The 27,622-nt window shown below is 40.2% G+C and overlaps 4 protein-coding genes and 1 long non-coding RNA gene across 5 annotated transcripts; 4 read left to right on the forward strand and 1 right to left on the reverse strand.

Annotated features, from left to right (window-relative positions):
* Positions 1-12: 12 nt before the first annotated feature.
* On the forward strand, positions 13-7,969 carry LOC103994396 (uncharacterized). The gene is made up of 12 exons (XM_065121318.1): positions 13-165; positions 1,015-1,516; positions 1,795-1,876; positions 2,500-2,574; positions 5,537-6,104; positions 6,201-6,277; positions 6,442-6,610; positions 6,745-6,833; positions 6,953-7,117; positions 7,278-7,358; positions 7,538-7,641; positions 7,861-7,969. Exons 1-12 carry the CDS (start codon positions 156-158, stop codon positions 7,967-7,969), a joined length of 2,031 nt encoding a protein of 676 aa, XP_064977390.1. The 5' UTR covers positions 13-155.
* An 842-nt stretch (positions 7,970-8,811) lies between these two features.
* On the forward strand, positions 8,812-9,645 carry LOC135618211 (probable calcium-binding protein CML27). The gene has a single exon (XM_065119075.1). It carries the CDS (start codon positions 8,861-8,863, stop codon positions 9,431-9,433), a length of 573 nt encoding a protein of 190 aa, XP_064975147.1. The 5' UTR covers positions 8,812-8,860; the 3' UTR covers positions 9,434-9,645.
* A 3,876-nt stretch (positions 9,646-13,521) lies between these two features.
* On the reverse strand, positions 13,522-15,534 carry LOC135618340 (L-ascorbate oxidase homolog). The gene is made up of 3 exons (XM_065119222.1): positions 15,132-15,534; positions 13,955-15,052; positions 13,522-13,865 (listed from the first exon to the last, which is right to left on the reverse strand). Exons 1-3 carry the CDS (start codon positions 15,371-15,373, stop codon positions 13,568-13,570), a joined length of 1,638 nt encoding a protein of 545 aa, XP_064975294.1. The 5' UTR covers positions 15,374-15,534; the 3' UTR covers positions 13,522-13,567.
* A 3,339-nt stretch (positions 15,535-18,873) lies between these two features.
* LOC135618433 (uncharacterized) lies at positions 18,874-21,511 on the forward strand. Its single transcript, XR_010489009.1, has 4 exons — positions 18,874-19,087; positions 19,276-19,330; positions 21,133-21,176; positions 21,268-21,511. It is a non-coding gene; the product is annotated as an uncharacterized LOC135618433 (long non-coding RNA).
* Positions 21,512-24,163: 2,652 nt separating this feature from the next.
* Positions 24,164-25,792, forward strand: LOC135618373 (WUSCHEL-related homeobox 11-like). Its single transcript, XM_065119254.1, has 3 exons — positions 24,164-24,766; positions 25,205-25,380; positions 25,502-25,792. Exons 1-3 carry the CDS (start codon positions 24,235-24,237, stop codon positions 25,517-25,519), a joined length of 726 nt encoding a protein of 241 aa, XP_064975326.1. The 5' UTR covers positions 24,164-24,234; the 3' UTR covers positions 25,520-25,792.
* Positions 25,793-27,622: the final 1,830 nt, after the last annotated feature.

Consider the following 27,622-nt stretch of genomic DNA (forward strand, 5'->3'; position numbering starts at 1 on the left):
AAGCCGGCCATCAATTGAGGCGGCCTTTGGTCCACGGTTCTCGTGTCTAGGGTTTCCGCGTTCGGACCTCTGTGTGTATATATATAGAGGTAGAGAGGCCTTCATTTCGGTGCTCAAGGGTTTCTTGTGATTGCTTCCTGGCCTCCGGCGCGACAATGGGGAGACGTAAGTCGATCTTTTTCTTCCTTCTAGTCTCTATTTCGGGGTCGATTTTGTCGAACGTTGCTGCATGTTACTTTGATCCAAGTGAATCGAAGTAGATGGAATGCGCTATTTGGGATTTGCTTAAGTGTAGTTGAATCGATTTTATTGGTTCTAATATGTTAATTTATTGTATCCCCTTGTTTGTGGTTTCCATCCATTCTGCTTATAGATGCTCCTTTTTATGATGATTATGATCGTTTCTTATCCTTTTTTTTTCGTATTAGCTTTTAATTTAGATTTGATTATGGCTGTTGTATAACATTGCGCATTTTTCTTGCTAAATGTATCGTCCGTTTCAATTTTCGTGTAGGATCGTAGTCTGTTTGTTATTTTCCGCCTTAATACATCGTGGCCTGTCAAGAAAAATCGGTGGAATGGATCATAGATTCCAAGTTTCTTATTGTCTTGATGGAATCACAAATTTTACATTTTGGTGAAAGCATGTGCTTTCCTAGGGTTGACCTAATTCATTGATTTTGAACATCATATTTTACGGACCATGGTTGTTGTCATTTTATAGGTTGCAGAGTTCAAAATAGCAAAAAAGGTATAATTAGTGTATTTGTTTTTTGAGTCGAGCTTCTTTTTAATTATAGAGACAAACATTTGAACTTGCAATGACGATTCTATAGATGAATGGTTTTTATCAAAGAAATTGGTTGTCATATTTACCATATGTAGACTTGTTGGTACGGAGAGCTTAAGCATCTAATTGTTATACCTATGTTCCTTCAGAAATACAACTTTTTTTTTTTGAGATTTTTCTTACTTGGGTTGTAATATGATTTGCTTTGATGGTTGTCCATACAGGTCCTGCAAGATGTTATCGTCAGATTAAGAATAAGCCATATCCAAAGTCAAGATACTGCCGTGGTGTTCCGGACCCTAAGATCAGGATCTATGATGTTGGAATGAAGAAGAAAGGAGTTGATGAGTTTCCCTTCTGTGTTCACCTGGTTAGCTGGGAGAAGGAGAATGTATCTAGTGAGGCTCTTGAAGCTGCACGCATTGCGTGCAACAAGTATATGACAAAGTTTGCTGGGAAGGATGCTTTCCACTTGAGAGTCAGGGTGCATCCATTCCATGTTCTGCGTATTAATAAGATGCTTTCCTGTGCTGGAGCTGATAGGCTCCAGACCGGGATGAGAGGTGCCTTTGGGAAACCACAAGGAACATGTGCCAGAGTGAACATTGGTCAGGTTCTTCTGTCTGTTCGTTGCAAGGATAACAATAGCAACAATGCACAAGAAGCCTTACGGCGTGCCAAATTCAAGTTCCCTGGCCGTCAGAAGATAATTGTCAGTGGAAAGTGGTATGTCGGAAACTGCTCAGTTAAAATTACTATGCAAACTAATGCATCTATGCTCTATAACATTTTTCAGACCCAATGTCAGACTGTAGGTATTCGACAAGCAAAACTAATTTTTTCTATTGGGATCACTTGGTATTGAAATGCATAGATCTAGGTCTGAGTGTTGGAATTTTCATTATATGTGACATTTACTTTAGGACTTTGTTTCTCATTTCCTATTCTTTGAACTCATATGCAACATATGCTTTCATGGATTCTGACATCCAAGTACATATCAGGGGCTTTACTAAATTTACCCGAGCCGACTATATGAAGTTGAAGACTGAGAACAGAATCGGCTCAGATGGTGTCAATGCCAAGGTATGTTGCATTTCTCAGATTAGCTGGCAATAGCTAGACTGCATTGGCTCCTGTGACCTTTGTAACATTATCGCCATTTGTAGTTCTCTTTGGTCAGACATGCCAACTGACACACCAATCACATTTTGTGTTGTTTGTCTATATAACTCATTTGCCAAACTTATTTGTCTCATGCATTTGTCGTTCCTCCACGACCATATGAAATATGAAGTATAATTGCTTAAGGTATAGTTAACTATCGAGCAGAAATCAATTTCTCTTAATGTCCTTGTGTATCTTGGACTGAGGCTTCAGGCTGGTTTTTGTTTGGTCCTTGTTGAAAGTGGGTTCAAGATTGATTCTCTAGTGAGTTGGTCTGAGACAACAAATGCGGTTTGCAACTTTCATCTGGATCGGCAAAAGTTGGCTGGCTGGGTGGTCTGACATCTGTTCGACATCAAACCCATTTTGACAATTGATAACACTGGCTGGACATGTGTATAATTTTGTGTGTGTTACCTTTGAACATGTCATTCTCCTTTGGACTTGCATAATATTGGAGAAAGATTTTTGTGCGTTGGGCAAAATTTATTCATGATATGTTTTATCCGAAATAATGTTTGCATTGATCTCTGGTGATGCAGCTACTCGGATGGCATGGGCCGCTTGCTCGCCGGCAACCCGGAAGAGCTTTCTTACCTCCTGCAGCAGCTGCAGAAGCTTCTTAGATTGTCAGCGCCTCTTAGCTTATATACTGTGTGTGCTTAATATGAAGGATGCTTGCGTGAGAGTGTAGGTCTATATGGAGAGTATGTTTCGTTCAGCTGGTTTATTATTATGTTCTCACTGACATTGAGCACTTCTTGTATCTGTTATTCTATGACAGTTCAACTTGGGTTTCCGTGCCTATTAAGTAAATTATTGGAGTTTTGCTGTGATCGAAATCTATCTTAGATAAAGCTAAAGACGGTATTCTGTTTGTCACAACCTCAATGGTTGGTTTCTATGTTCCGTATAAATGCAGGATTCTACGTTGATCATGAAACAATTTCTGCGATGGGACAGAAGACATCATGAATTAAATATTCCAAGGATTAAATGTAAAGCGATAAAATCTTCCACCGCCTTTGCCTAACCGATGTGTACATCCTCCTCCTCATCGGCGTCGTCGGTAAATAGGAAATCATATTGGATATACGTCTATGGTCTATTAATTCTCATAGAAAATCACCCTGCTGATCCTATCGATACATAGATAGAATAACATCCATAACCAACATGATAGTATATATATTATTATTATTTATAATATTATCATATAATACATTATGCGATCTTATGGGATATCAATGTTTTTGTGTCCAAAACAAAGAACTCATTCATGTATAAGATTTTTTTCAAAGAAAATAGAATCCATAGAGATATAGGAACAAGAAACAAAAATCACAGCTACTCCATTTTCCTTATTTTTCTCCTCCTCTTTATCGCTCTTGATAAAAATTGACCTTCTACATACATACAAATTCTTACCAAAAGTGTTTTTTTTTTTTTCTTTCTTTCTTTCTCCTCTTACTTTTCCTTTCCTTTTGTTTTTTTTTTTTTTTGTTTATCCCTCTCGATAAACATTCACTTTTTACATATGAATTCTTACTGAAAGTACTATTATTATTATTATTATTATTATTATTATTATTCAAGCCTTTTGAGTATCCTCTCCATTATTTATTGAGGGAGTTGAATAAAGAGATGCATCTCCAAGACAAATCTTGCAGATAAGAGACAATACTACATCTGGTAGCATGATTCCTCTCCCTCATTCATCGACGGAATTGAGTTATTTTGAGAGTTTGAACTTAATCACTATCGATGATGATGAATGATTATATTAAAGAACATTGGCTCATACTATGATGATAATATATGATTATATCAAAGAATATTGTCTTGTGCTAATTGATTGTATTAGTCTCTGATCAGAAAAAAAAAAAAATCCTAATTTAGTGGTTTTCTCATAATTTCTTGGTACATAATTATATTTAAATAAGAATAAAATTTATATATATTATAAATTAATAAACATTTTAGGTTGTAAAGATGAAGAGTTGATACTATTATTTTTGAAATCCATCATGAAATTACTTTGTTGCATGATCCTTCTTAGAAAGAAGTTAGTTGATTTTGAATGACTTATAACGAAGCAAGTTGAAATGTTGGATTAGGTATCTAAACTTTAAGATTAGAGCAAAATAATATCATTTTTATATATCTTTTTCTATCACCAAAATAAATAATGAGATTAGGTATCTTACAAAATATTTGTTAGACCCAAATTGCTCACACAACATATTATGTTGATAAATTAATAATTTTCAACCCATAACGATAAGATCGTTTTAGACCTTTATCAATCGATTGCGCTCGAGTTTTAATCGTATCAAACTATACATAGGTATGCTGGTCGATATACCTACATTTACGTGCGTACTATCCAAAATAGATTGATTCATGTACTATATAGTTAATCGACGAACCAGTACATACATTCGCTCTATACTATATCGGATGATACAATAATCAATGTATTACATATTTATGATATTATTAAATAATTCATAAATTTATAGTCCCTTTTTAAATTTTTGTTGATACTATCTATGTTCATGTATAATATAATTGAATTTTCATATTATATTTACTTATTCAACAAATTGTTATGTGTTATCATTCATTTCTTTTTCTTTTTTTTTTCTTTTTACAGGACATTTGTGTTTATTTTATTATGTTTGGAATCACAACATGATTTAAATTATCAAGGAAATCCTGGATTGAGGTTAGACAAGGCATGGGAGAGCATTGGATCAACGAGAAAACATATTTGGACTAATTAGAGATGTAAATGTAATTACAAATATGGAAGGATTAAATAGCAAAAGGATAAAATAATAAGGAGGAAGAAAAAGAAAGAGAAACAAAAGGAAAGATAAACAAGTAGAGATGCACAACCTTCCTTTGATTTTTCATTACTTATTACTTCGTTTGGAAATAAAAATCATATTTTATCGGTGCATTACTTAATAATGCGTATGTTATGTGCGACACATTAGTGTTTGATAAGTTTATTTTGATATCATATATTCGCCATTTTCTCTATTTATAATATTAAATATAATATAATTATATATATATATATATATATATATATATATATATATGGTAATTATTTATTCAACACATTATTATTTACCATTCATTAAATATTTCTTCCCCTTCTCGTTAGGTCATTTCATTATTTTTCGAGTTGAGCATTCATCGATCATTTTTGGATTTTATGTATATGGAAGGAAGAACGTAAATGATTTAAGAAAAATCTTTTAAGTATGAGATGTATTTATTTATTTTATGAATCATAATAAAACCAACCTCCAATTCTCATTATCGATTCATGAACTCCATATGTGCGGTTTCAATCAATCATATCATATCACGACATGACATCACCGACTCCCTTCTTCTACTTCGTCGTCGTCGTCCTATGAAGATCTCTGTCCTCCCCCCGTCGCGCTAGATCGAGGTTAGCGTCACCCGAAATCCCGTCCGGGTTCATCGGAACCCCGATTTCTTCGAGGTCGCCGTCGCCTGTTGAGGATCTTCGGGGTCCGATTTTGGGTTCCGGGAATGCAGAGCTCCCATGAAAGCTCTGATGGCAACGGAAGCGAGGCCTCCACCTCGAGCAGGTACCGCCTTGTCTTCCCGCCCGCCCGTTTCATCGAGTCGCCGCTTTCGGCCACTCTGGAGCGCCTGGGAGCCTCGTTGGCGAGGCCGGGCCGTTCGGAGAGCGATAGCTCCGTCAGAGGTCAGCTACGAGGCCATTATTCCGGCAGGATCGATGAGTCCACCACCTCTACGAGCAGCGGCGATGACCACTCGATAGGGATGGTCTGGTCGGACTCTCCGGACGGGCGGAGTGCGGGTTCGCGAAGTTCTGATGGTGTTTCGAGCCCGATGGTTGGTTCTTCGTCGGGAAGTGATGGTGTGGCACGACAGGCGGCTATGTCATCTTCCTCTATGCCGACGTCTGCCTCGTCCTCTGGTAGCATGAGCACCGAGGGTGAGTTCAATGACACAGCAGATAATTTTATGAACATACTAATCCAGAGATCCGAGGTACAGGATTTAGCGAGGTGGATCGAACGCGTGCTGCCATTCTCGCTGTTGCTTTTGATAGTCTTCATCAGACAACATTTTCGAGGTATGTGTGGTTGCTTTTGATAGTCTGAACCACCAGACCAACAAGAACTTTTCCTCGTTCTCTATCTAATGTTGTGTTTTGCATGGGACCTGACAGATCTCTTCGGCCCAATCTGGATCGCTGCGGTGATGGTCAAATCCAATGACATCGTGAGGGCACAAACTGCTTTAGAGGTTTGCTATTCTAATGTATTTTGCTTGGGACGCTCCTCAAGAGTATTCGATCTATTTGGGTCATATCAATGCATTAACAATAAGCTCATGAAATGCTTTACGTTAAGAATAAGAAACTCGACATTCGAAGGTCGAACCCATGCATGAGGAACTGTTGTGTGCAGGGGGGGCGAAAAGTATACGTGCTTGCTGGGATCACGCTGGCCTTCATAATTCATGTATACGGAGTGTACTGGTGGCACAGGAACGATGATCTTCTATACCCGCTGGTCATGATTTCCCCAAAAGGAACTCTGGCTTTTTGGCGTGCCTTGTTCGTCATCCTGGTCAATGGTACCCTCCTCCTCCTCCTCCTCCTCCTCCATTATGTCGTCATGGCTTTCATCAATGTGCTTATGGGATGTAGGAAGTAGGGATAAGGGCTTATAGTGGGCGGGGGTTGACTTCTCTTGGTGTTCACCTTTTAGACACGATGGTGCGACAAGTTGGCATGGCTGTGAAGTGTATGGTCTTGATGCGTTACACAAGCAGTAGAAGCAACGATCATCGTATGCAGGTAAGGTGGCTTGCTTCATCACCCGTCATCTAGTATTGTACGAATAGTGTCTGCAGAAAACACCATCGGCTATCCCATAGAGAAAGAATACTGACGGTCGCTTTTCTCTTCTTCACCAGGGGAAGATATTGACGGTCGTCGAGTGCTTCCTACTGCTGTATCGGTTTTGGTTGCCATCGCCTGTTTGGTATCGGTTCTTCCTGAACAAGGACCATGGAATCAGCTTTTCATACCTCATCGCTGGACTCTACCTCCTCTTCAAGCTGACATCGGCTTCAGAGAAAGTACGTTCTTCTTCTCTTTGTTTGTGGGAAGAGCTCACAGGGTGAGCTTTCTGGTCTCACTGATGCAACTTAGGGTGGTGCAAATCCCGGCAAGCTAGCTTATGTTACCTTTATTCCGAGGCTCAGGCCTTGTTTCATACGATCAAGTCAATGATTTCAGGTTCAGCTATTCTTTGCTGCGTTGAAGGCACTATCAAGAAGCGAAGGAGACGATGGGGGGTCGTATGCGACAACCGAACAGGTAATAATCTTAACTTCTCTCAACCATCTGAAAGTGCTGTTTGTGTATTTGCGATTCGTTCTTTTCCAAATGCTTCATTACCACGAATTGGTTCATGTTGTTCTCATTTGGAGACATCGATTCCGGCATGCATGCATGCCCATAAGACAATGCATTTACATGTCCTGGAACTTACGCAGGTAAACGAAGCCGGTGATCTTTGTGCCATTTGCCTCGACAGAATGCGTGCTCCCGTCGTGCTTCACTGCGAACACGTATTCTGCGAAGACTGCATCTTTCAATGGTAATAATACCTCCACGTCCTATGATCGATCACCTTCCTTACCATGCTGCTATTGTCCTGTACAAATGCTTCCTGAGGTAGAGATGTACATGCTTACGAGTTATGCTTGGTCTTCAACAAATCTATGGCCTTCTCTCTCTCTCTCTCTCTCTCTCTCTCTCTCACAAGTGCTTTGTAGAAGTAATGGATGTTGACTTGATGTCACACTTTTTATTTCAGGTTTGAGAGAGAACGAACGTGCCCCATTTGCAGGGCACAGATTAGACGACCGGCAGCCCTCCGATCGTACGCGGATGGCTCCACAAGCTTGCTCTATCAGCTGTTCTAACTCTGAACCTCGACAAGCTATCCATATCATTGTAATGGGTGTATATGTGTCAACTGCAGAGAATTTTACAAGGGTAGGAGATATATATATATATATATATATATATATATATATATATATATATATATATATATATATATATATATATATATACCATCTTAAATGATACTTAGTTATTCGTGAATATAAATATATTTTTTTTATTTTTTTTGATAAATTAATATTATTTTTTCTATTTAACACTCAGATCCATTAAATATAATTCGTCTAATAATTATCTTATAATATTTTTTGATGATAATTATGTGAAAAGCTGATGGAGCTATTGGACTTTTGAACTTACAAATGGTCATTCCTGAAGGAAGTAAATATCTCAAGTGATAATGGTAGACTATACATACATAATGCACACTGTAAGCAGCAATCGTAAACAACCATTTGGACATCCATCCGCATGCTTAATAAAGGATGCCAACGGCCGGTCAACCGCACGCAGATATAGTTAGTTTCTAGAAAGAGTTGGGGAAGAAATTGTCGTCTCTAGAAGAATTGGGGTAGAAATAGTCAAATGTCAAAATGTTAGGCAAGCCGCCGATGTTGGATTGCTTGGTCAAACACCCACACTGAAGAAGGAAGCAAAACGATGCTTAACTACGAAGCCATTTTTTCTCCGTGGAGAAAGAATTACCAGCATCGTGTTACATGTAATCCATTTTAAAGCCTTAATTAATCGATTAAAAGAGCAAAAGAAAATTCAACCGAATAGCTAATTCCTGTTTCCTGCCGCCGCCACCACTGGCGGCATTTCCGTGGTTTTCGTTCTATTTATAGTGATCCGTCGCCATTATCACCGCCAAGACTCTTCCCACCGTAATCTTCCGCGAAGTAGCCATGGAGAAAGGGGCCAAAGCTGACATCCACCAGCCGACGCAGACCCTCGGCCGGCCGTCGCCGTCCTTCCGGCTTCGTTCCGAGAGCCTCAACGCCCTTCGCCTCCGCCGCGTCTTCGACCTCTTCGACCACAACGGCGACGGGGAGATCACCGTCGAGGAGCTGGCACTCGCCCTCGATCGCCTCGGCCTCGGCACCAGCCCCGACGAGCTCCGGCCCACCGTCGCCGCCTACATCCCGCCAGGCCGCGCCGGCCTCGCTTTCGAGGAGTTCGAGGCCCTCCACCGCGACCTCGGCGACTCCCTCTTCGGCGCCTCCGACGCCATCGGCGAGACGCACGGGGAGGGAGAGGAGGACATGAGGGAGGCGTTTCGGGTGTTCGACGAAGACGGGGACGGCTTCATCTCCGCGTCGGAGCTGCAGGCTGTGCTCGTCAAGCTGGGGCTGGTGGAGGGGCGGAGCATCGTGCGGGTGCAAGAGATGATCTGCTCCGTCGATCAGGATTCCGACGGCCGGGTGGATTTCGGGGAGTTCAAGCATATGATGCAGGGCATCACCGTCTGGGGCGCCTGACCAACGGCCCATGATGCACCTCTTCTCCTCCCTCCGTTTTTATTCTTCCTTGTAATTTACAAGTAATCTCTCCTCTCGCATCAAGACCATTGGATTAGAATCCAACGGCAACGATGAGGTCTGATGTCGTAGATCTGTAAACCCCCTAATATTAATGTTCCTAATTCATCCATCATCTTTATAGACTTAACAAATATCTAAGTTCGAGTTAATATTATTATTCCGAATCAACGTCAGAATAAAAGTAGGGTCTAAGTGAGGTGAGGATTAGAGTTCCATTGTTTTGCTGGGGAGAGGAATGTAGAATAGAACTTTATGGATCTGAGAGGAGTGAGTTTTTTTGATTGAGGTCTGTATACGATGCAATTGAAATATCAGCGAGGGGCTTTGTGACGGAGACTTTTAGTTTGGTCTAAAGTTAAAAGAAACGTATAGTTAATATCTAACTATTTGATCTTTAATAAAATGAAAGTTCATGATAATATATTTTATACGTGTGTGAAATATTTGATTGACACATAGATAAGTGTTATCGATATTATTATAATATATTGCAGGAGTGGATTTGGAGGTGATGTCAAGTTTATATAGTAGATTGGTGATCCAGTTGAGTTCTACAACGGTGGTGGCGATGACATAATATTCAGCTTCAACGATGGATCTTGTGACTGTATTATATTTTTTAGAACTTCAATTAATTAGATTTATTTCAAGATAGATAATATAGGTTGATATAGAAATTCTATCATAAGTGTTGCTTTGGCTAATTAGCATCATCGAAAACATATAGATGAAATGATGAGTGTTTATAAAGATGAAGTTCATAATTAAGAGTTCCTTTGAGATAATGTAAGATGCAGACTAATACTTAATAGAGAGACGATGCATAAATTATGATTATTTATTGACTACAAATAAAATATTTAGACGTATGAAAAATAAATAGTGTAAGGAACTAAGTACTAGTCGGTATTGTGTGAGATCCGTCATACGATTGATATCATATAATTTAAGTGAATTAGTAGTAAAGAGTATGATAGCGACTTCATATTCATATTTAATAATAGATCTTATGTGTATTTATTTTTAGATAGAAAAAAAATTAGAAGATATGAACGTTATTTCCACTCCCAAAAAATAGTATAAGGTTGATAGATCTTTGATGCAAAATCGATATGTTAATTAATTAAAAAATTCTTAATCTCAATGAGATTATTACCTATGATGACAATATCATTCATATAAGCTAGTAGATATATAGTTATTCTCTTTTGTTATTGTAAAAATAAGAAGGTGTCAGATTTAGATTTGACAAAGCAACTAATGTAAAAAATGAGCTAATTTCAATATACTAAGCTCTTTGAGTTTAGTGAAGTCCATAAATAGTTCTTTATAGTTTATAAACATGGCTTGAATCTTAATAGTGGATAAAGTCAAGAGGTTGCTGCATAAAGATATCTTTGGTTAGGGTCTCTTGGATGAGTCAAATTATTATTGATTTTATAATTGGATTGAATATTCTTGTGAAATCATGATTGTTGGTGAAATACTTGGTTGTTGGTGAAACCCTTTAGCTACTAGATATGCTTTGTATTTAGCAATAGATCAATCTGGATTCTGCTTAATTCAAAAGGTCCACTTACACTCGATGATATTTTGTGCGTAATGAAATAATATAATAATTTATATGACATTATGAAGTAGAGCATCATATTTTTCACACATGGTTTTGTGAGTGTAGAGATTTTTAAACTTGGGTGATGGTTATAGGTTCAGTAAACTTCAGGCGGACTCAACAAAATTAGTATGATGTGATGCAAAATAAGGATTATAGCACGAAAAGCATTATAGTCAAGAAAGTATCTAATGAAGATACAAAGTTTGAATCTTGATATTAACTTGTGTAAGGAGTAGAGTACAACTAGAGATAATATAAACAACTAAATACTTTAAGTTTTTGAAGGTTTAAGATTTTGTGAAATAGTTTTTCAATGAGTAGTGTTGTACGATTAGGGTTACCATACAGTTAATGAGATAGATTGTAGTCTTAAAGATTGTTGATCAAAAGATTAGTGGTACGAAGACTTGGTATAAAAGGGTGACATTAGTTTCAACCAAATGTTGTTGCTTTGATTTGGTAGAGCTAACTAGTTGAAGTACATGTGAGTGATGACTTGTGATATTGTATACCATTGAATAAGAGGTAAATTGTTAGAGCTTGGTATTTACTTTCTCTATCAAAGCAAACTATTTTAATGATAGATTGGAATAAGTTTTGGATCATCTTTCTAAAATGAGTAAAGACTAATAACTTCAAATTTATGTTTTAGAAGGTATAACTATGTATATTTAGTAAGTTAATATATAAAATAATATAAAAAATAAAATTATTAAAGGAGGTAGTTGGGTTAAGGCTTTAGACATTAATATAGATAATTTGAAATGGTTTTGAGCATGATAGGAAAGATGCTCCAAAAAGTAGTTACAATTATACTTATTTGAAAGTTGAAAAAAAAGTAACGAGAAAGTAATTGTTATTGAATAGAGGATGATATCACACATCGATATGAGCAGTAATTGAGGTAAGAGCGGTTGGTTGGGTGATTTGCGAAACCAACAACCACTCGTAAATATTATATTTATTTTAGTCTCGGACGAAGGATGTTTTTGTGCTTAAATCCTTAATTAGAAATGAGTCATGATAGAACTTAATAGAGGTATTATTTTATTTACAGAATCGAGAAACAGAAATAAGATTTCTTTTAATATGAGGTGCATATAAAATATCATTTAATGTAAAAATATTGGTATATGAATTAAGTAATATGAAACCAATGTGAGTAATAGGGAATCTATTAACATCACCAATGATGATGTATTCATTACCTTTATAGTCATTGTAGATATATAAGTTTTACAAATCAAAAGTGATATAATAAGAAATACGATAGTCAACAGTCCAATTGTTTCGATAAGCTGTCGAACTAGTCAGGATGTTTGATTGAAACCAATTGAGTGCAGAAGTAGGTTTAGGTCGAGATTAATAAACTTTTGCTATATGGCTTTATGTTGATTGCTATTGTTGGGATGTCAAAGCTATTGATAATTATAGTTGAAGTTATTTCTTATATTATTTGATTGAGATTATCGTCATGATTATAGGATTACGAAGGATGATAGCTCTACGTATTATTCATTTGTCTAAGTGGTATATTGTTCAGTCCCTTGTTGAAGTTCTTATTTTTTTAATTATTTTTTTTACCAAATTAAGTTGTGATAGTTGATCTTATCATTCTCTTTTCTTATTTTAAATATATTTTATAATCAATTAATTTATTATATAATTCTTTAAATGACATCGGTAAGTCACATATCTGAATTATTAACACTAATTATTTATGTCTCTTAATTTTTTATCCGAAAATTAACTTCTTTATAACTTCTTTATAAAGAAGTTCTTTATCCGAAAAAAAAAATCTTTCTTACTTGAAGCAATAGGAATATGATACCATATAAAATAGAAGAACTCGTTGATAAAAATAATTATTTTATTATAAAGTTAATGAATATTTATATAGATTTTGAAAAAAAAAAGATTTCTTTCAAATTATTTAATCAAAGCAATTATTTAAATCTATGATTAATTTTTAAATCATAAATTGATTGAGGAGGTAAGGAATACAAAAATATCATTCTATTTGATATTTATTTTTATCATGATCTTTTATTAGATATCATATTTTTTTATACAAAATGGTAGAAGTATTATTACTACTTGACATGAAGACCAGTTTGCGAAAAATTCTTATGAATAGGCAACACCACTCTTGAACATCATCTGCTGGCAAAGCTATCATTTTCTGAGAAATACCATCGGTAAAAAGAATCAAGATCCTTTGGTAAAATAGCAATCCACTTATATATCATAACCTGAGAACGATACAGGAGTCCTGCTGCTGATGTAGCATTAGAAAAGGCAGCAACAGCAGTAGGAGCAGACATTCGATCTCTCGGGTGTTTTACTTCATCATTCATCCCCCCCCCCCCCCCCCCCCGTTGCCTCTTGCTTGGATTGCTGTTACATCATTACATATTACATATGTATACGAGGTTATTCCGGGCCCTTATCACACATTAGACGTACGATGGCGGCTTCGGGAGGCTGGCGACGTCGCCGCAGAGCAGCGCGTTGTCGGGCATGTTGTACTCATCCCTCAGGGACCTCGCTGGAGACACCACGCTGACGTAGAGCTGCTGACCCAGGTAGTGCCTCTCCCACATCTCGGACCGCAAGCTCCACATCCCCGCGTTGTCGAACGTAAGCATGATCGCCGACCACGACCTCGGGTACACCTGAATTGTGTGCCGGCTCACCGCGTCCAGCAGGTTGTAGGTCCTCCGGCTCGCCGGCGTCCACTTCCCGTGCCCCATCCTGCAGGCGACACGCCATGCACCGAGTTCATTGGCTGCCACTTGGCCGTAAGAGAACAAGCTTCGGTGTGGAAGGTAGGATTGGTTTACCCGACGGCGAAGAAGGAGTAGCCGTCCAAATGGTAGCACTGGATGCTCCTCTCGGGGTTCTCGAGGATGATCTCGATGTAGTCCCTGTAGGTGGCGTTCAAGACGTTCGGTGCGACCGTGATGGGGGCGTTGGTTTCCGGTGGATCGTCGCTGATGCTGTCGTACTTGAACACCTTGTCGGCGATGCCGTAGTACTCGGCAAGCTTGAGCGGGGTGGAGGGGTCCACATGCGACACGCCGTTAAGAGCGAAGCGGCGCTTGCCGTTGACGAGCCCCACGGAGCTGGCGAGCCTAATGGTTCGGGTGATGTTGATGCCTCCGTAGTGGTAGGAGCCCTGGGGGTTGGGCCGGGCGGCGCTGGCCGTGAGGTTCCATCGTAACGACCGCCACTGGTTGAATGACCAGGCCCAGCCGACGGGTGCCTTCGGCAGCTCGGGCGACGGTGGGACGACGGAGCCGGCGTAACGGATGATGCCGGTGGCGGATAGCGAGTACTTGGTGAAGCGCGTGGAGGCGACCATGTAGTAGTCCTTGGCCTCCTGGTTGGCCGTGACGAGCACGGAGAGGCACTGCCCGACGTGGACGTCCAGGGACTCGTAGTCGTTCTGCACGGTGTGCGATCCGTCCATCTCCACCAGCTTCATCAGGTGAGACTGAATCCGGAAGTTGAGGGACACCTTCAAGCCGACGTTGCAGATGCGGTAACGGTACGTCTTCCCGGCCTCCATGGTGAAGAGCGGCGCATTGTCCTTGCCGGTGAGTCCATTGATAAGGACCCCGGCAGGGTTGCCGATGCTGCGGCCGGCGTCGAGAAGCCCCGCTAGGGCCTTGTGGCTCTTGGTGTACCAGTCGCTGATGAGGACCGTGTAATCGTCCGCCGGGTCGGCGAAGGGCACAGGGATGAGGAGGCGGCTGTTGATACGGAGGCCGCCGAAGGCCCCGGCGGCCCGGTGCATGCCCATCGAGGGGAAGTAGAAGAAGCTCCCGATCTGGTCCTTCACTTGGAAGTGGTAGGTAAAGTTCTTGCCCGGGGGGATGGGGCAGTTGGTTCCCGGCATGCCCTCCTGCCACGAATTCTTCCTCTGCTGGATTCCGTTCCTGCGCAGATAGTGAAGAACGGAACTGCTTATCGAGACTACCGATCGAGATTAGACATGCACGAGAACAGGGGACAAACCATGTCAAGAGGAAGGGCTCATCCAGGTTGTTGAAGACATTAAGGACGATATTGTTGTTGGTGGTGGAGTTGATGTTGGGTCCGGGGAACTGGCCATTGATGAGGATGCCCTGCTGAGGGACGCCGAGAGGGCTGATAGTGCCGTAGGTGACGTTCCACGTAAAGAAGAGGTACGGGTCTTCGGCGCCAACCGAGGACAGGCCAAGAAGTGAGAGGAACACGAAGAGCGCAATGCTCGACATCGTCCTTCCTGCTTATTATTACTCGATCTCCCACCCTCTCTTTCTCTCTGTTCTGCAAGTGAGCAACTTGTTGCTCGATCTCAACGAGGGATGAGACCTTCACCAGTCCATTTGGTGAGAGGGCGGAAGACGAGGAGGCACGGGGGGGGCGGGGAGGTTTGGCTTTCGTGTTCTGTATTGGCTTCGGCCGGGAGGCCTTTATAAAGAGAAGGAGAGGCTGCGTCTTCTTCGCTCGCAACTTCCTCCGGGCATCGCGTGCTGCCACTCGAACTGTTCCTGTTCTACGAGCGCAGGAGGAGGAGGAGGAGGAAGCGAGGAGAGAGCGTGAAGGCCGGGAAGCTCCCGGAGACGGATTCCATGCGATGTTTCGGACCAACTAGTTATAGATTGCCCGCGTTCGCTCCGTGTGCGACTTCCCTTGAGGCTGCCGTTGACTTGGTAGGCTGACTTCACGGCCTCCATCCGCAAACCCGATCCAGATAGGAAGGCTCGATGCATGTCAGATCTGCAAACCCGATCCGCATTAGAATGCTCCATCCACGCATGTCGGATCTGAACGCCCATGGATCCGGAAGAAAGACTATTCGGTTTGTTGGTGTAAACAACTTTGAGTCGTGGCCTCGGGGCCGACGCGACTCAGTTCGGGTCCAGACGACGGGGATCTCCCTGGGGCGTCCCTCGAGCCCACTGGGGTGGTCGGGTGCGGCGTCCGATCGGGACGGTGTAACCGCTTCCTCCGGGTAGGAACTCCTCGCTCGCTCGCCCCGCGGGGTCCTTCGGCTTCGCACCTGCACAAAGGTCGGGCCGAGCACCTCGGCCTGACCCCTCCGATGATCAAGTTAGCAGATGTGGAGGGGGTTTCCGATGGAGAAGTGTTTTGTGCCTATTCCTCCTCCCTTCTCTCTGATGAACGAGAAGGTATTTATAGGGAAGCTTACTGTTGTTTAATGTGCCCGCCTACAGGAGGCAGGCTGGTAGCGTCTGACATGGGCGTTGACGTGGCGTGAAGAACCGAGCCTGAGTAGGCGTTAATGCGCCTCGGCCGGTGTTCCGGTTCGCTTGACTGAGTACAGTCGCGTCGATCGAGGCGTGAGACATCGGCTGACGTCAGCCGAGTCTTATCATAATTACTATCCTCATCACATTTGATCCAATAATAATAACAATAATTATTGTAATTATTGTTGTTGTTGTCGTTATCATCATCATCAGCGTTATATATATATATATATATATATATATATATATATATATATATATCATTATCTTGTCAACATATACATTATATATGACTTCCAAATGCAAAGACTTTATTGCTATTCTACTACTTTTGATAAGTTATGTGAAAAATCTTGAGAGCGGTAGATTAAAAAAAAAAGCACTGAGGAGGAGTATGCAAACTTTGAGAGTATGGATGAAGAAATTTAATCTCGAAATAAATACAAAAAATTATCTATTTACTTAGTCACATGTGATAAGATTAATTTAAAACATTTAAATTAGATTAAATAATAAAATAAAAATAAAAATAGATGAGGATAAGGAGATTTATTGGGTTATGATAGATTTCTTTATTGTTTAAAAATTTTATACTTTATCTTTTGACTAATATAAATATATGTGTTTTTGAATGAATCAAAATCATTACAAATTGGAAAGTACTCATCATTCCTTATGTACACCGATTAAGAAAGAAAAAAATACTAAAAGAAAAGAGAGAACAAAAAAAAAAACGTGGAGCAAGTGTTTCTAATCAACTTCTTCCTATCTTCAAATTATCAGTTTTAGATCATTAAACTAAGAATTCTATTTATTTTATAAGATTTATGTTATTAGATAGAAAATAATTTTGTTGAGTATAATATGTATGATCATAATATTACTAAAGATCAAAGGAATGAAAATATACAAAAAGATACAACAACTCTCTATGTGGTATAATAAGAAATAGATGAATCTTTATTTTTTCGAATCATGTCAGCATAAACATTAATAAAAGCCTACAAAATATTAAAAAATATATTTTTTAAAGCATAGATAAGATAAAAAAATTTAAAGCTTAAAATTATTTGACATAATTTTAAAACTTTTATGATGAAAGATTCTAAATCTATCACTAGTTTTTTTTTTAAATCTTTTTTTTTATGAACCAACTGAAATCTTGTCGAGAAAATTTAAAAGAACAAATAGTATTAAAAAATATTTTATGAAGTTTACCTTCAAAATTTTATATGATATGTACTATTATAGAAGCTAAAGATATAAATATATTTTCTATTGATGAATTAATAAGCTCGTTTTTAGTTCATAGACAAAAAATGAATAAATCTTCAAATGAAACTTCGCTCGAAGATAGATTAGAAGAATAATAAAAAAAATTTTAGAAATCAAATTTTAAGGGATCAAATGGTAGAGGTTGTGGATGATCTAACGCTTGAGGTAGGGGATGAGACCAATCAAACAAGGGTCAAAGGAACTATAATGAAGGTAATAAAGAAATTAATCAATATTTTTATTATAAAAATATTAGATATATTGAAAAATATTACTAGTACAAAATTAAAAATCCAAATGTTTCTCTTTGTTAACATTGTAAAAAAATGACTATCTTGAAAAAGATTATTAAAACAAAAATTAAATAAATTATCATGAAGAAAACAATAATGAGAAAAAGAGGAAGAAAATATTTTTTTATTACATTTTATAATGAATATTCTAAATCTATTTAGTTTTTTTGATAGTGGATACAGTAATCATATGACATACGAAAAAAATTTATTCTAAAGACTTAATGATTTAATCAAATCTATAATATAAGTGAGAAATGACAATGATGTTCAAGCGGAAGAAAAATGAACGATTACTATAAATACCAAATATAGTAAAAAATTTATTTATGAAATAATATTTATTCATGGTCTAAAATAAAATATTATTAGTATAGGGTAACTTATAAGAAAAGGATATTATGTTATTTTTTATGATATTTTTTTTATTTATGATAAAAAAATTAAAATTTGATAACAATCGTGAGAATGATAAAAAATAAAATATTTCTCTTATTATTTTTGGATTTTTTTCTTACTTACACTCACTACTACTGTTATTGATTAATCGACTTTATGAGATAAAAGATATGATCATTATAATTATAATAGACTAGAATTATTAAATTAAAAAATATGGTAAAGATTTGTCTAAGATTAAAAATAAAGATTCTATTTGTAGGGTATACTATATAAAAAAAAAAAACAAACTTGATGATAAAAGTATTAAATGAATATATGTATGGTATAAAAATGAGATAAAAAGTTTTAGATTTTATGATCATATAACTAATAAATTAATTGCAAGTCATGATATTATTTTTAACGAAGAAGAAGCTTAAAACTCTGTTTATCGGATCTATATTTGTGGATCCGTACCCGAAAACCTGTGCTGGATTCGGCCGGGTTTTTAAGGTTTGTAGGATCCTTGGCAAGGGCGACGTCGCGCGCTCGGCGAGGAGGGACGACGAAGGAACCCCAGCCGGCGGTCGCCGCGACGGAGCTTCTCCCGGAGCATGCTGCGAAGAGAAACGGGACGGGTGGCGCGTGCCCGCCCCCCTCGTGGCGGGAATCCGGCTTGGGGTGGATCACCGACCCGCGAGGTGATCTTGTAGGCGGCGGATGCCATTCGACGATCCAAGAAGGCCCAACACTTGGATGCCCCTCGGTAATTCATTCGTCCTCCTATTTAGATACCCGGTTGCCGGAATAGGGTTTTGGACGGCGTTTCTTGATTCGAGATGCAGGAAGGAACAACTGACGTTCTTTGGATTTTGAATTTCTTTATCGAATTGGAGTTGAATCAGTGTGCTTTAAGGAGGCTAATAGAATTTCTTTGTTCTTTTACAAGGAAAGGTGGAGTCTTGTCGGACGTCCCGATGTTTTCTGAAAGAGAAATCGCCATGGCAGAGTACTTATCTTTCACTTACTCTACGACCTGTCTTCATCTTACTCCCTTTTATTTGCACCTGATGTGTCAATGCTTAATACAAATCACATTATTGTCGAGTCGCACCACATTCGATCAATTAGATTGCCTCTTTTTCTTTATCGTACCATACAAATGCCGGAAACATCAAAATGTTTTCATGAGCTTGTCTGAATTGTTACTCCTCTTAAATGAGGTTATTTTTTCTGCCTCTGTCTTTTCCTTCAATAGCTAACTTTTGTCCAAGATTATAGATCACACTCTTTTCTGGCTTCAACATCAGTTCATCCTTCACAAACTTAGTCTTTGTTGCAATCTATTTTTCTCAATCCGTTCGATTATGAATTCTTCCAAGGAAACTTTAGTTTTGAACTAAATAGATCGTCTAATTAGCCAACGATAAGTGAACACATATCTAGGCACACAGTAACCTTGGTGTGACTTAAATTAGGCTGACATTTACCTAATCGATTCCATGACAACAGATGGAGAAACCCGATCAAGATACAGCATATCTGGACCCTTTTAATTACAGTAGGAAGATAAAACAATACAAAATCATGGAAATGTTAGAAAAGCTGAAACCTAAACATAACCACAACTTAATTTGACCTGACAGGACACGAGTAGGATGTGCATACGAGTTGTTCTGCATCAACTTGCTTCACGACCATGCAAGACCACCTGCGATGGATCTTTGCAAGATACGATGGTTGTTAGAATTAAACTTGTTCAAGTGTCATAAAGAGATTAATTTCATCAAAAGAAAGGTTCACTTTATCAAGAGAGAGATTCATTACACCAAGAAGAAAAAATAGATTAAATGTGACAAGTCAAATTGGTTATTGATTCTTGAAAGGGTTTCTTGAAAGAGAATGATTCATTTTAAATATAATTAATGTAATGTAATGTATCTTTGGAGGTCATATAAACCTCATATATTATGTCATGAAAGATAGAAAATTTCTGAAATTATAAAGAGTTTTTTTGAGAGAGAAATATAGAAGATTTAAGCTTGTCTTACTCTTTATCTGTTTGATTTCTCTATCCTTTATTCCTATTAAATTCAACAATAGTGAAGTTGGAAGCTGTCGCCATGAACAAGTCTAACCGATGTTGTAGCTTTGATATGTATGTTGAGGTGGATGCTTGTGAGCGTGGATCTTCATCAGAATCAACTAAAGCTTTGCCTTGGGATGAAAGAAGAAAATACAATCAAAACTTTTCTACAGGATGAAAGAATAAGGTATGACACTGACGTGGAAGCTGTCACCCCGATGACGTGGCTTTAATTGTATGTTGAGGAGGATGCTTGCTGGTGTGGATCTTCACCAAACTTAACTAAAGCTTTACAATGAGATGAAAGAAGAAAATATAAGTCAACGCTTTTCTGTAGGATGGAAGAACAAGGAATAATTATAGTGGAGTGATCAAACATCAGCACGATTAATGATGTTTCCGCTATCTTCTCCTATGAACACCAATATCATTACCTTTTTAATTTTTGATGTTTTTCCCTGAGGAGAATATAGGTTCATGTGTGCTTTGTTCTACAGTGTATTTACAAATGTTCAGTAATTCATAGTTCTCCATGCATATGCTTGATGTTCGTCTCATCTTGCTCATAATCTACTGATGTCCGGTTGCCGTTTGATTTGTGATTGTATTTGAATTAACTTCCTCTACAAAGTGTTTCTTCAGTTCAGATGCTGAAATCATAAGTTGTTCTCAAGCACAAGCAACATCATTTAGCTTCTAAGACCTGTTGCTTCTTGTTCTTGCAGCTTGCAACTACTTCAGGAGACAACAAAAGTAGCCGCTTGTGTGGGTAATACCCATGTTCGATATTTTATTATCAGGAAATAGTCGTGAACCACCTACCCTAATCATGATTCCATTTCTTTTCTTATTCTGAGAAGTATGCTACAGCAACGGAGACTGTACAGTCTGAAAGGGAGACGTTCCAAACCTAGCAGCGTCTCTGTCTCCGTAGACATCGTTCGTTGTATCGGTTTAACTGGGTGGAGCACAAAAGAAAGTCTTCGAATGAGCTGCTACTTTCTTTCAGTCAACAACTGCGGCTGTTTTCAGTGTAGTCTTGTGTTTTCCAACTATGTCATGAAGTAAAGCGTGCATCTTGGCATTCATGAGGTTGTGGTCGTACTTGGCATTCATGAGATTGTAGCACATCGGGTGGTGCGGGGCATTGCCTTTATGATTGAATTGACTTTGTTCTTGCATGGGGAAAGTAATTGCCCACTCAATCCTTCGCAGTGGGAGAGAACATCAAAGATGGTGATGATACTAGTAGTGATCCGATGCGATGAGCATTCGAGGCTAATTTTGGTTGGGCTGTGGACAGTTGGATACATCTCGGTCCGAACTTGAATTGGGTTAGGATGTGTCACAATCCTAATCAAACCCGACCCATTAATTTGGTGTCATCCGAGATCCATGTTCGATCCGATGTCTCGCACGGCAGAATTTTAGTCACTGCACGCATGTACTTGATCTCCTCTCTCTCTCTCTCTCTCTCTCTCTCTCTCTCACAAGAAACGGGAGGACATTTGACGAGACCAGCAGCGTCACATCTGTCAGGCAATGGTGAGGGGGGACATGCATCGGCCTCGTAAACAAATCTAACGCGCCATGAGACCACGAGCGTCACATCGGTCATGCAATGGCGAGACAGACATGCATCGTCCTCGGAAGTAAACCCAGGTGTTGGCTACTGGTGTTGGCATGGCGGAAACACCTTCCCAAGCCTCAGTTCCTACAAGCTAAATCTAATGGGGGCATGCATGTCGTGGAGGAGTCAGCACTGGTCGACTGCTCCCCCAACCTTCCATGAAACGTGGAGTCTCATCCATCTCCCTAACCAAAGCAAGAACTGAGCTAAATAGGGTTGATCAAAGCCAACAAGGTTTGAAAGGGATAAGCTGTAGGAGTCTTCTGGGTCTCCATTAGGGCGAGCTAATCAATTGGTTTGATAGCTAAAATAGGAGAGCAACTCTCACACCCCTGTTGTTTCATTCTCTAACTGGCTTACTCGATTAAGAATAAGGACGCCTCTCTCTTCTTCTTTTTCTTCTCGAAAGCCAAGAACAAGAACCTAGGATTCAGATGGAACGTACGGTCCGCTGCCGACATGACAGATGGAGTCGATGCACGAGGAGGGAAGATGTGTCTGCATAAATCCCCTTTTTGAATGATCTAACGGGGATAGTTGTTGAGAGACACCCACCGGAAACCCTTAGCATGGCTTTCGGGGCACATGCCATGATAAATGTTTGGCTTTGGAGAAGGCTGCAACTCGAATCACTTTACAAGGGGATTGCACCAAACTTTCCCTCGATTGGAACTCAGGCTTCCCTATTTGAGGGGGAAAAGGAAAAGGACAGGGAAGCACAATAACATGGAACTCTTATCATTACACAACTCAATCATTCAGCATCTTCAACTCCACCCTATTATTCTAACCAAACCCAACGTGTTAATCATTTTGCTTGTGTGATATGTGCTGGCAAGGATTTTTAAAGGGGAATTAGGAAAAGATGTTGTTTGGTTGGTGTTGATGAAGTTTATGGTTCCTTCGTGGTGAAGCACTAAGATCAATCCAGCCATGGTGGTGAAGATGGCCACCTTTAGTGCAACCAAAGTGCATGGTTTTAAGGTACAAGGCGACATACACATCATGCCGTAGCTCGGATTACTTACTGGAGCTGTGGGTTCCCCACCCACCAAGATTAGTTTGTGCCACAACTTACTGAAGTAGTCAGAGCTACGATGGCGCTGCAGATCCCGAGCTGTCACAGGAGCACTTTCCCGATGACAGAAAACATCGATGATGTCCGACCAGGAGTTCTTCCAGGCATCATCACTACAACAGTAATGTCCTCTGTGGGTTTTGCCTGGCCTTCTGGTACTCCTCACGTATGCACAATCACAAGGTACCGATCAATAATACCGAGTGAATGAAGAGTTACTTGAGTCGGAATTGTGTCCGAATTTGATCGACCGAAACCATTCACTGCTCCCTTCGAGAAAGCAAGAGAAGTACGAGCTCCAGTTACTCGAGAACAGTCAGTGAACTGACAGTCAAAATGCAGAACCACAAGCAATCAATCGAGTAGGTGCTGGCTCACTTTTGATGCTAAAGAGAAGCTATAGTGGCCCTCCGGTGGCCGAGGAAGGAGACAGAGGCAATTAAAGATCCCAAAACTGAAGCCAGCCTCCCTCCGCAGTCCCCGCGGCGTCGGTTTCTGCCATGACAAAAGGTCAAACACCAGCCGAGCTCGGACAAAGCCTTCACCAACATCCTATATTAATGCGCAGTTTGCATGTCTTTTTTCCTTTGCCTCAGGCTTCTTCTCCTCTGTTGTGCTGCATGCTACGTCAGCCCTAATGAATCGGGGGGGGGGGGGGGTGCCACCCTTTGACCACTCCTTGGGGCGTGGAAAGTGCTTCCCCTGATGTAACAAATGCCAAACCCTAGTATCCATTCCCCCATCCCACCGCGTCTTGCTTCTGTAGCTTGTTTGCGTTGCAGGAGATGCTTAGTACATGGCTTGCAACCATTCCCACCTACTCTGGATATAATCTGATTTACCATGATCTTCGTTAACCCTGTTTCTTATACCACTGAAGCAAAGCTACAAACGAGTCATTATCCGAACGATATCCATGATCTTTTATCATATTAGAAATCATAAAAAAGAGATTTGATAGATCTTAGCTTAAACAAGTGTGACCTCAACTGGTTGCACCTATAAATAACTCGACAGAAGTATGTACACAAGCAAGCCGTTCATTGTTGGTTGTCCAGGTACATGTAACCTCTTCTCTCATCTTCTTCCTCCTTGCTGCAACCAGAAGCCACATCAGCCATGGATGATCACAACCAGTGCCACAACAACAGCCCCAACCTTCGGAGATCTGTTCCTGACGGCACTGTCACCGAGCCTGTGCGCACCCGATGGACTCCGAAGCCCGAGCAAATCCTTATACTGGAGTCTATCTTCAACAGTGGCATGGTAAACCCTCCAAAAGGCGAGACCGTGAGGATCCGCAAGCTCCTCGAGCAGTTCGGCTCCGTGGGTGACGCCAATGTCTTCTACTGGTTCCAGAACAGGCGATCGAGGTTCCGCCGCCGCCAGCGCCAGTTGCAGGCGAGCCTTATGGCCGGGCAACAAGTCAGCAGTGGAGTTCCACGTGCTTCAACGCCGCCCACCTCGTCGAGCACGTCATCTAGTAACTCTGCCGGAGGGGAAGCAGGATTGTTTTCATGCTCTTCTTTTGCTTCTTCTTCCTCCTCTAACTTTATGATCGATGATAGTGCCGATGATCTCTTCTCGATCTGTCGTCAGATGGGATTCATGGAGAGCACTCAGGATATCTCGCAGCTACACTACCAACCTGGTTAGTGCATGGCTAAGTGGTCTCTCGCATATATTAACGTGGTGGTGCTTTCCGCAGCTGAAACAAACCTCCACTGGGAGTTTTCAGGCCTTCTACTCTTTTTGCCGAGACGTCTAAGTGGATTGATCGACTGTGATCAACGTTTAGTTTCTTCAGTTTATTTCACCCCTAGATCTGAAAATTAAACATCCATCTAAGCTTTGAACCTTTCGAGCAATACGAGATTCTTGTTCTACCGGAAATGTTTTGGATAGATTAAAGTTTTGTCTAGTAATATTAATGCACTAACCCTAGATCAAGTAATTGTAGTCTTCGAGTAATCACCATCATTTTAGCTTAAAATGAATGTTGTCTCTCATAAATGTGAATATAGGATATATTGAGTTGTATTTTTGACAATATTTCAACTCATTTGGACCATGAAATGCATAACTGCAGGAACAGTGATCGTATTCATCAATGGCATCCTTAACGAGGTTCCGAGTGGGCCTATAGATCTCAGAGCCATGTTTGGTCACAATGTGATGCTTGTTCATTCTTCTGGAGAGGTGCTACCTGTCAATGAGCATGGAATTCTCATGCAGAGCCTGCAGATGGGTGAAAGTTATTTCTTAGTGAGTAATTCTAGTCTCTCTCTCTATCTTCCTCTCTGTTCTCTTCATACGTAAGAAATCTATAGATATCATGAAAACCTAGAGGCCAATGAAGTTTTACGTAATATTTGTTTCTTGACAGGTTACGAGGCCTACTTAGTGTGAGTTCAGTTGTAGTTCGGAGAAGAAGAATGGGTTCAGAAAATTGATTGAGAATACATGATGAGGTCCAGAGTTTGAAGCTTAAGGAGAAGCAGACTGTGTACTGAGAGTTCATCATTCTGAACTATCATCATCATTTTATGCAAACACTTTTGTGATAGAAACTGACTGTTGCTTTACACTTGTTTCGATCATGGTTTTCAGGGGGAATAAATGAGGAATTCATTGCCCTTTTGGCAGAATATAGAGTGTCTATTGAAGTTGTTTAATGTTCTTCCTCATTCATTTTTGCAGATGAGAATGTTGTCCTATATATATATCACACCACATGAACTTGTGTGTTAATTCTGGATCACCTAACATGCACAGACACATCTTTCCATGCACAATATTGTCATCATAGAAACATGAGGGAGATAGAAGCAAACTCAAGAATTACCTCATGGAATCATAGTGCAGATGAACACATCTGATACGGGCAATAATGGCGATGTGACCCGACTAACGTCAGTCATCCCAGATGACGCCTCACGGTACTTGATCAACACGAACTCGAAATGTTGGCCGAGACATATTAACGTCATGCTCAGACTCGATCCCTTACACCACGCCAACACCAGTGTCAGACGCTACCAGGAATACGAGCATGTCCCCTGCATGCGGGCGCATCAGGAAATAGTAAGCTTCCCTATAAATACCCTCGTGTTCTAAATGGAGGGGGAGGAAAAAACCTCCGGCGACTATACACTAACTTGATCGTCGGAGGGATTGGGTGAAGCTACCGACCTGACCTGTGTGCAGGTGGGAAGGCGGAACGCTTCCCCAGAACGCCCAGGAGAGGAGTCCTGGAAGGAGACGCGACCCCGACATGGCCGCGTTAAGTCAAGCCAGCTACCTCAAGCGGTCTCCGGAGACTCCAGGGAGATCCCCGCCCATTCCGACCCGAACCAAGCTGGGTTGGCCCCGAGGCCCCGGCTTAAAGTTGTTAACACTAACCACATCCCTTTAACATTTTAATAGAAACTTTTAGTCCCATGTAATTTCCTTCAGTAAACAAACACATAAGCTTAAAGCTTGTTGCAAGCTAGTAAATCTACATGCTTCATTTCTTCCCCTTATTCTGTACACAGAAAGCATGGTTTCTCGAGTACCTTCTCATGGGAGTTTCATGTCAGCTTGTCACCACTTTCAGCATTTGCATATTAGATGCTTGCGTCTTGAGTTTGATGTGCAGCATGCCAATGTATGCTTATGTTGTTCTTGAGCCCTTTGACGCTCGCATATATACATGCAGAGGAGAGTGGAGAGTGGTTTAGTTGAAATTTACAGGATAAATGCTTCCTTGTTTCATTTTGTATTCACTTTTGCTATTCATATGCAGCTTTTCTTTATTGAGGATTTCATTTTTAGTGAGTTGGAGAAAGAAATTAAGGATACTACTTCAATATATCAATCACGATACACACATCATTTTGATACACACTGGGATACTGAAATGCTTCATTCATGCCTTGAATAAGAATGCAATGAGTTGAGTACGTACAAACTTTGTTCCATAGTTCACCAAAGATAAAAGAGGAGGTAGAAACTTGGGTTGGAGTCCAAAAGTCCATCTCATTTCCACATCCTCCTTGGTGCCAAAAATGTGCTATTTCTTTCTGTAATCCTGTGTTAGAATATGACAGAATAGAAAGAACCTCAATTGATCCTTAAAGAAACATTTACAGATCAACTCGTCAGACATTGCAAGTACATACACACTTTAATCTTTATTTTAGATCTCCAATGAAGCCGTGGCATCTCTGTAAGTATGCTTGATGACTACTCAAGTGATCCACGCGCAAAAGATGATGGATCCAATATTCTAAGCATCTCCTTGTTCTACACTTGTTCTTTGGCTCCTGCTTCGTTAGTGGTTTCCACCGGAGGCGACGACCTGTTCTCCATTAAATGTGCCTGTCACGAGGGCCAAGGTGATTGACGCAAAACCCTTCCTCGAAAGAAGCATCCGCCCCAGGTTCTTTGCAAACCGTGGGATGGTAAGATCCTGAGTTAAAGCTGATCTGAGCTGACAGAAACGATAGAATGCCGTGTGAATCTT

This window comes from Musa acuminata, chromosome BXJ2-8, assembly GCF_036884655.1.
Source record: "Musa acuminata AAA Group cultivar baxijiao chromosome BXJ2-8, Cavendish_Baxijiao_AAA, whole genome shotgun sequence".
NCBI lineage: Eukaryota > Viridiplantae > Streptophyta > Magnoliopsida > Zingiberales > Musaceae > Musa > Musa acuminata.

What these genes read in the sequence shown, in the direction of transcription:
- LOC135618211 (XM_065119075.1), top strand. Translation starts at nt 8,861, where the DNA reads ATGGAGAAAGGGGCCAAAGCTGACATCCACCAGCCGACGCAGACCCTC.
- LOC103994396 (XM_065121318.1), top strand. An exon ending in ATAATTGTCAGTGGAAAGTG is followed by an intron (nt 1,517 to 1,794) that starts GTATGTCGGAAA and finishes AGTACATATCAG; the next exon opens with GGGCTTTACTAAATTTACCC. An exon ending in CTCCTGCAGCAGCTGCAGAA is followed by an intron (nt 2,575 to 5,536) that starts GCTTCTTAGATT and finishes CCGGGAATGCAG; the next exon opens with AGCTCCCATGAAAGCTCTGA.
- LOC135618340 (XM_065119222.1), bottom strand. Translation starts at nt 15,373, where the DNA reads ATGTCGAGCATTGCGCTCTTCGTGTTCCTCTCACTTCTTGGCCTGTCC. An exon ending in GAGCCCTTCCTCTTGACATG is followed by an intron (nt 15,053 to 15,131) that starts GTTTGTCCCCTG and finishes CTATCTGCGCAG; the next exon opens with GAACGGAATCCAGCAGAGGA. An exon ending in TACTCCTTCTTCGCCGTCGG is followed by an intron (nt 13,866 to 13,954) that starts GTAAACCAATCC and finishes TGTCGCCTGCAG; the next exon opens with GATGGGGCACGGGAAGTGGA.
- LOC135618373 (XM_065119254.1), top strand. Translation starts at nt 24,235, where the DNA reads ATGGATGATCACAACCAGTGCCACAACAACAGCCCCAACCTTCGGAGA. An exon ending in GCAGCTACACTACCAACCTG is followed by an intron (nt 24,767 to 25,204) that starts GTTAGTGCATGG and finishes GCATAACTGCAG; the next exon opens with GAACAGTGATCGTATTCATC.